The sequence below is a fragment of the Mesitornis unicolor genome, unplaced genomic scaffold (genome assembly GCF_000695765.1).
Source record: "Mesitornis unicolor isolate BGI_N332 unplaced genomic scaffold, ASM69576v1 scaffold2573, whole genome shotgun sequence".
Classification (NCBI taxonomy): domain Eukaryota; kingdom Metazoa; phylum Chordata; class Aves; order Mesitornithiformes; family Mesitornithidae; genus Mesitornis; species Mesitornis unicolor.
Genome location: NW_010175157.1, coordinates 18934 through 28007, shown reverse-complemented (window position 1 = coordinate 28007; position 9074 = coordinate 18934). Strand labels below are relative to the sequence as shown.

General features: G+C 39.0%; 1 protein-coding gene across 1 annotated transcript; it reads left to right on the top strand.

Moving 5' to 3' along the window:
* Positions 1-1321: 1321 nt before the first annotated feature.
* On the top strand, positions 1322-7424 carry LOC104533349 (gamma-aminobutyric acid receptor subunit gamma-2-like; the record flags this gene model as incomplete). Its single annotated transcript, XM_010181268.1, has 5 exons — positions 1322-1478; positions 3100-3167; positions 4125-4345; positions 6496-6578; positions 7287-7424. Coding segments are annotated over 5 exons (667 nt in total), but the record flags the coding sequence as incomplete, so codon positions are not given.
* Between the last annotated feature and the right edge of the window lie 1650 nt (positions 7425-9074).

The following is a 9074-nucleotide window of genomic DNA, read 5'->3' as shown; positions in this document are numbered from 1 at the left end:
TAGCTCCCATTGCCCCTTGTCCTGGCATTGGCCATCCCAGAGCAGAGCCTGGCTCCTTCCTCCTGACACTGCCCTTTCCAAATGGATCCCCAGGAATGAGGGCACCCCTCAGGCTCCTCTGCTCCAAGCTCAAGAGCCCCAGCTCCCTCAGCCGCTCCTCAGCAGGAGATGCTCCACTCCCTCCAGCATCTCTGTGGCCCTGCTGGACTCTTTCAAGCAGTTCCTGTCCTTCTGGAGCTGAGGGCCCAGCACTGGACACAAGATTGCAGAGCAGCACATGGGCAGAGCACAGGGGGAGGAGATCTTCTCCCTGGGCTCTTTCCCACTTCTGTACAGATTCTGTCTGAAACAGGGAAATTAAATTTTCTCCTTTTCATCCATTCATATCCAAACTCCACCCACTGCCTTGAGACACTGGTAGCATCATTAAGATTTCTCATACCCAGCAGCGTTCAAACTTCGCTGCAGATGAAGGCCAGGAAAAAAGCTCACTGGCATATTATGCAAAAAACTTACAGTTGCTGAGCTCCATTCAGCTGATTACCACTGACATTCTGAAATGAAAATATCTGATTATGTCATATTTTCTATGTCCTCCTCTAGAACTGGAGGCACAGATTTTAAGAAAACAATCCGTTAAGGCTAGTCTATACCTTTTTGACTCCTTTTCGCTGTGTTAAGCAGGTTGAACTACACTAGATTTGCTGTCAGACTGCTCAGCAGCCGAAAAAAAATGGTAGACAGACCTTTTATCTTCTCTGGGTTCCGGTTAGCAACAGTGAAAATGAAAAACATCGGCAAAAATTTGTGCTGAACTTTCCAAATGCACAAAGAGCTCAAGTTCATCAGAGTGGAGAAAAGCTGTGTGACAGTTTGTTTGAATGAATTTGATTGTATTGGTCTTGTCAGTAATGCGTTGCATCAAACCATCCTCTCAAAGAGAAGTAATGCACCAACACTGTGTACATACTAAGTGGTATTTTGGTGGAGAGTTGCGTAAGCTAAGTGACAATGAGATTTGTTTCGTAACAGGTCCCACCTGAGTCAGTGAGAGGAAAAAATAGGTGTGCCAATGGTGATAAGCATTGATGTTCCTTCGAACAGGCAGAATATGATCTCAGCTGAACTAAAAGGAAATGCTGCTAAAGTGAACTGTAACCTCAACTGTTACATGAAATCTATGAGTGCCTTTTCATAAAGCTGAAAATTTGTCCATGTTTTGTGCAGTAGTATTAGAAAATGAATTCTATGTCTAACATCTCCAAAGAGGTTACCCACGGATTTGTATTTTTCAGGGCTTTCATTTCTCCATTTTTATTTCTTTAACAGTTCCACCCAAAAGGGAGACGATGATTATGAAGATTACACTTCAAATAAGACTTGGGTTTTGACTCCCAAAGTCCATGAGAGCGATGTCACTCTTATTTTAAATGGTTTGCTGGAAGGATATGACAACAAGTTAAGACCTGACATAGGAGGTATGTTGGTTTTCTCCTCAGACCACTTTTGATTAAGCAGTGAAGAGAAAGTATTTTCATACCATGTTATGCCATGCAGGAAGCAGCATCCATTCAAAGTACTTACAAAAAGAAAATATAGCGTAGTAAACCATCAGTGGCACAAAAATAATTATGATTTTGAAAGCTGACAGAAATTAAGATTGCCAAATCTATCCCGAGATATCTAATAAGACTGTTGTGATTCGTTGAATCAGGCTGCTTGAAATAATGCAATGAAGAAGCAAGTTTTTATCTCCTTTGTATATCTAAGTGAGGATATTAGAGAATCACAAATAATCTAGTGGAAAGGAAGGCCAAAATGAGAATAACGCAGTGTAATCCTTGCATGGTGCGATGGACAGAGACAGAGCCATTTACAGCAGCAGCTCTGCACTGACTGATGCACCATGGGCCTTCACTTGCCCAGTTGGGCAAGCAGTGAATGGGAATGGGAAGGGAAGGAAGCACAGAAGAGGTTCACAAAAGAAACCTGCAGTCAGCAAGGCCAACGTCCCTGGATTCCTCCCCATTCAGCCAATATAAATACATAGACCCAAGCTTGGACTCATTATGGAAGTCCTATTTGACCGAATCCCCTTTTGCAGGAGTCTTCCACTCCACTGATTACTGAGGGAGTTCAAAGCCATAAATTTCCCTGTGTTGCTGCAAGTCAGTTTGAGAAGGCCCCACGCATGCCCAGAAGAGGCAGACGCTGCCTCTGTGGAAGAGCATGCAGCAGTAATAAGATTATAGAGAAATACGGAGAATTCATGGATGAGGCAGGCAGAGGAAAGCAGAGAGCAGCAAGGTTAATGAAGGAAGCTGTTTCTAACAAGTTTATAGAGGCTTAGAAACTAAGGAATTTTTCACAGCGAGGGATAACATGGGTATTTAACCTTCAGTGTATGTATATAGTGTAAATTAGCAGAGGAATTTCTTATTCTCCCAATCCAAGAGTTTAGAGAACAGAAAGGAAACAAGCATTCATAAAAGCATTCGGGGAACAAACCATCATGATTTAGTCAAGGTGTATAAGAAAAATAAAGCTACAACAGAGTAATTGCAAACTAAATTAATATAACGAGTGTTTTTCATTCCTGTTTTAGAGCCTTGAGTATTATTTTTGCTTTATGCTTGTGAAATTGGTACTTACCTACAGCCATCTCTGCAGGCAGCAGCAGTCATGTTGCATTTGGCATTACAATGTAAAACGAGTGGTGCAAGGCATCATGAGAAGAATAAGCTCGCTTTTGTTTATACTGTTTTGTCAGATGTGTTGCTGTGCCCCGACATGAGATATAAGCACTCTCAGTCAGATATGACTCACTTTAAGGTAACAACCCTGGTTTCAGTATTTGTTCTCAGAGCATAAGTGAATTTGTTCTGAAGGAATAAACAATATAAGAAATTGGTCCCAAATTGTGTCCAACTGATTTCAAACTGGAAACAACACTGCGATGTCATGGTCCATGCATCTTTAAATGCAAAGCAACCATAGACTTATGAGAGGCACTATAATAATCTTTTGCTTGTGTTTGACTTTCACGTCGCTGCTTTTGACCTTCCCTCATGTTACCAATTCTTCTTGTTTCTCTTTCAGTTAAACCGACTATAATTCACACTGACATGTATGTAAATAGCATTGGGCCAGTGAATGCTATCAATATGGTAGGTAAATGACTGCCAATTTTCCTAAGTTGTTGACTTTATTACAAAGCCTCCCTCATTTTTGACATTACAAACCTTCCATTACTTTCCATGTTGTGCTACAGCTATATTATTTTTACAATGTCATTATTATTACGGATGTGAGGACCATATGACTCGTGAATCTCTACAAGATGGGGAAACTGAGCTCTATGCTGAAAAAAGATTATTAATAATAGTTTTATCATATCCTCACACTTTCCAAGTGCTTTGTGGCACTGTAACCCCTGTAAAACCGGGCTTCCAGATTGCTACAAAATAAAGAAAACCATTCACCAGTGATATTATGACTCTTATAAAAAAATAAAAAGAAAATATAAAGAGATAAAAGGAAAAAAGACCAGATCCTCTCTCTTCTCCTCTTTCCAAAGTTCCCACAGAAAAATTTAATTATATCTTTGTAGAGGTGATGGAAAGTGGTCTAGCCTTAGCACAACATCTACTTCATCTTTGTAGCTCTCATGTGTAGAAAAATATCTCAGATTGCTCTTTTCCATTCTCCAATTCCCTTTGAAGCTTCTGGCTGCCCAGTTGTGCCAGGGAAAGGGAGAATTCACCACTTCTGATATTAACTGATGGGCACAGGCAATGAAGGCAGCCAAGTCGGCTCAAATGTTTCCTGTCTTCGATCCAAGCGAATAAGTAATTTGTCTCTAACCTGATCAGGCACGGGTTGAGGTGTGGGGACCACTCAATTGCATCTTAGTTTCACCTGTCACTGGGAAAACGACAGAATAAATTGTTTTTAAACAATAATCTTTGGTAAACTTTGCCCTCAAAAATTAACAACATATTGGTTTTATCAGTTGTAGTATCATCTTCTGCATTTCATTTGTTTTTCATACGAAATTAAGGAAAGCATTTCAGGATCTATGCTGAGTGCTATGTTTTCATCAGTATTTCTGGTTAACACAACAGGAATATACAATTGATATATTTTTCGCCCAAACGTGGTATGACAGACGTCTGAAGTTCAACAGCACTATAAAGGTGCTCAGATTAAACAGCAACATGGTTGGGAAGATCTGGATACCAGACACATTCTTCCGAAATTCCAAGAAAGCTGATGCACACTGGATAACGACGCCCAATAGGATGCTCAGGATCTGGAATGATGGCAGAGTGCTGTACACACTGAGGTATTTATACCCGACTTTGATTTCAGTTTCTTTAGGGAAAGCCAGAGAGAAATGGCCTGTGAATTCAAGCCATCTGAAATTACCTGAAGGAAAAAAACGTTGGGTTTTCCTATTTACCTATGCATACAACCCTGAAAAAGGGAAATATTTAGAAGCTACTACATGCATTCAATTTATTTTATATTGGCACAGTGAAGAATTTTATCTCTTCCCACAGATTGTACTGTCTTGCTCCACAATAGTCACATACCTATACTAAAATGAATATAAACATTGTTATAGTAATTCAGCTTCATTTTCAGGTATGTTTTATTGTTTGCCACTGGTTTGGTCCATATTGCCTTGCACTTTTCTATTGGGTCAAACTGCTGAATTCAAAATATCCTTGAATTAAGCAGATGGTATAAGAGAAGGCATCATATATATCAAAGGCCTCTTATTCTGAATTAATTACAATTTAGCTAGATGGAGATCCACTCTGCAAAAGCATTTCATTCCTCCAATAATTGATGAAAATAAGGATCATCATTTTAGTGCTGGTCATTTAGGGTTTAATCCAAAATTTACAGGTATGCCCCGTTCCACTAAAATTTCCGTGGTACAATTTAGCTAGATGGAGATCCACTCTGCAAAAGCATTTCATTCCTCCAATAATTGATGAAAATAAGGGATCATCATTTTAGTGTTGGTCATTTAGGGTTTAATCCAAAATTTATAGGTATGCCCCGTTCCACTAAAATTTCCATGGATCTGATCTTTGTATGCTCATCTCCAGATTTCTTAGTCGCACGTACAGCTTTTCTTTTGAGACAGATTCCCTTTAAAAACGCTCTTTTCAATAATGCATATGCCTACATTGAAGTGAAACATATGCAGTATGTAACAACTCAAATATCATATTCCCAATCGCCATAAGATACTTCCTAAATGTGAAAATCCTAAATGCATATTTTTTTTACTTGTTCTGACATACGATCTAATATTTGGTTCCATGTAAAATGTAGATAAAGAGAGCATTTATATTTTAAAATGAAACTACAGAATCAAAGATGTTCGAATGAGACCACCTGAGTTTTAGACTGAGGTTTTTTTGAAGTGTTTTTTCTGGTTTTGTTTTACTGGGTGCCAAAAAAAATCAAGTTTTGAAGAAAAGTACACTCATTATAATTTTAATGAGTGGATGTGAAGCTTTGGTTAAGACAACCTTTGAATGTCACAACTGTCTGAATTACAAAAAGGACTTCTATTTCATCATTATTTTACATTCAGTAGACACTGCATTGCCAGAAGAGACAAGAGAATGATTGGAATTGAAATCCAGTGCAAATCAAAGTCAGTCTGATGAAGAAGATCCTAGGTCCACTTTTGAAATGTTAAATTTGAACTTAGCTACACTACTGTCTCTTTGGATTTCATTACCTTTCTCCTCGAACTCCTCAGTTTCTCTCATTAGAAAGAGATATATCTGGCAGAAACAGTTATCTGTTATGAATGGACACTGAGTTAGAGTCACAGCAAGGACCGGTGAGTTTCAATTTGGATTAATCCAGAAATGCAATGTGATAATGGGCATCAGATCTGGGATTCTGGCCTGAAGAGAAGAGGGATCCAGAAGAACTCATTGATTTTCTCAATCACTGCCCCTGCTCTAGCTATGCAGGTTGTCTTGGATGCAGATCTCTAAATTTGGACTCCATCCACCATTTCTGAAATAGAATATTTTTCACAAAAAACCCTATTTCCCTAGTGCATCATGGCATGTTGTGACACGGAGATTTGTCACTGCTCATGAGATGACCTGTGTATCTACGTATGGATTTGCCATGAGTAATGCTGTCATTTCAGTGGCATAGAAACAGAACTTTAATACCTTACTCTATTACACAGTCCAGAAAGTAGATGGCCAGGGTCTATGGAGCCAAAAAAGAAACACTGCTTATCATTAACCATGATGTCTTCCTATGCTTGGAGTATCCAAATTTGTACATACCTAGCAATAGTTTACTTTTGCTTTCTCCATATAAAATATATATGTGCATATTTCATAGTCAGGTTCCTTATTAGTAAGAATCTCTTTTTGCTTGTCATGATGTAGCTTTCAGGACAATCTTTTAAGTGCATTCTGTAGATCCTGATCTCTTTCTCCCCAGGCTGACAATTGATGCCGAATGTCAGCTCCAGTTACACAACTTCCCAATGGACGTCCATTCCTGCCCCCTGGAATTTTCAAGCTGTAAGTAACACTTAGAAATATCCCTTATCTGACCCACACCGAACCACTTCTTATCAATTTATATTTACATACATAGAGTCAGTGAAGTTTCTGTTCTTAACTAGACATAGGCCAATGGTTTTCAGTTTTATTTTTACCTTCTTTTCAAGAACATGAATCATAGATATTCACAAGTATTGAGGAAAGCTATGTAAAAATGATACAATTTCTGGTACCTGTGTGATTAATTTTTGCTTCTATCTTAGCATAACATAGAAATTTTTACTTTGAGCATCAAAGTCTCCTGGCCTGATACTTTCTTTCTGCGAGAGAGAAATTATGTGTGAATTTATTCTTGCAATAGCTGGAGTCAAGGGTCTGGCACTTTGCAGTCAGGTCAAAGTGTGAATTCCTGGTCCAGCTGCAGACTTTAAAGCCATAATTGAAGGATGGGCAAAACTGCATCCTATTGGGTCCACAAAAGTGGAAAACTCATTTTTGAAAAATTTATCACAAGTGCTATTTTAATTTATAATAAATAAAATAAAAAGTGACATGAAGTAAAAGGCACTACTGAGTAACTTGAGAGAAACATATCTATAATTTACTAGCAATATGCTTCTCCAGATATCTCCAGAAATAGAAAACAGTAGTTTTACTCCCCAAAGCACACTAAAACCCTAGCAATTACTATGAAACAAAGCATTCTGTGTTTTCCATTGCAATAAGATGGCTACCCAAGAGAAGAGATCATTTACCAGTGGAAGCGCAGCTCGGTGGAGGTGGGGGACACCAGGTCCTGGAGGCTTTACCAGTTCTCCTTCACAGGACTAAGAAACACAACTGAGGTGGTGAAGACTACTTCAGGTAAGACAACTGCTTTGTTTGCTTCAGATTCATTGAGGATTTATTAACAGAAAGAAAAAAAAAAAGAAAATTATCTCTGTTTAGAACTTCGCATTAACATTTCACTGAGCAATTACAGGGTTTTAGACACCTATGGAGCCATGCAGGCTTTAGTCTTTCTGAAGAACAGCTTGCAGGAAGAGAAATAAGTTGTTCCTTAGTGCCCATTCTTGTTCTCCAAGAAACATCTAGACGTGTCAGGAGAAACTCGCTACTGCAAAGGGCGGGTGGGTTATTTATTTTATACCTTCCCAGCCTGCTTCACTGTAGGAAACAGCACAGCTGAGCCACTAAATGAATATCTGATACTGATTTAAATATCTCACAATCCTCTTCCAACTTCCAGAAGCAGAAAGTAAGCCTGAACAGAAACGAAATTCAAAGTCTCAACCTCTTTACTACAGAAGCTCCAAGTTTATTTTGTTCCTTACAACAGGGCCCATTCAAGTGTCTTTAATGAGAACAGCCTTACAAATCAGTCTCAGATTATTTTCCTGCATATTTCTATCTCCTTGGAAACAAGTAATGGAGTTTAAAATGATACATGAGGAAGTACTCAGCGTTTAATAAAAATAGCCCTTTTAACCCTACTAAGCAGGAAAATACATTCTTCTAGACACACGTATTGCTTTATTTCTCAGTGGAAAGAAAATCAGTGAATATAGCAAGGATGTAAAGAGGCATTGCATATTAATATTCTGTTATGTGCATGATATCCCTTGTCTTTGATTTCTCATTTTCAAAAAGAACAGTGAAATGAAAGCACGTTTTCTTTTCAGGTTGCTTTTGGCTTTTACCTTGTTTTATTGTTCTGGCAAGTATATTGATTTAAAGTCAGACATCTGTGTTAAATCTGACTTCAGAAATATCCCCATCCATTTTCTTTCTAAAAGGTCAGCATTGCTGGTACATTCTGAGGGATGCTAGGGTTGAGAGGAGCCTGCTGTGTGTTACACTGGGGTGCAAAGAGGTCGAGGTTGAGATTTAATTCACGTTCCAGCTCCTGAACCACTGGACATCAAGCACCAAGGACGTATTTAGTCCTATGAGCAGGGCAAAAATGGGATGAAGCCTCCCAGCTGTAGCCAAATTTCCCTTATGGCAACTTCTGCCATTTTAGCTGAGAGAGACATTTAGTTGGCTATTCAAGACAGCATTTGACCTTCCTCGTTTTCCCAGGAAAAGAAAATTAAAGGTGCAAAAGAGGACAAGAGAACAGCATGTGCGTGAGCCATAGCTGCTAATAACCACCACTGCACACCACATGGTGGGATTGCTCTCAAAGCAAGAACGTAAACAGCGACGGCTCTCACCTCAGACCGCCCCTGCAACAGGCAAGGCACAAAAGGCAGCAGTGTACGCTAAGGTCTCATCCTGCCCAGGTTGAAAATTAACTTTATCTCAGCCTTAATTCCAGTTTCTTTTATTTGCTCTTTTTTCTTTCCTTTTCTGCTTGATCCATTCTCCAATAAACCTTTTTTTTGGCCAGAGATAGAAAGTAATGAAACCTTACCATGCTACAAGCTTCAGCTTCATTGATTCAGCCACCTTGCACCGGTGAATCAAAAATACTCTCTAATGTTTTGCTAATGTGAAGAAAGCGCACACTGG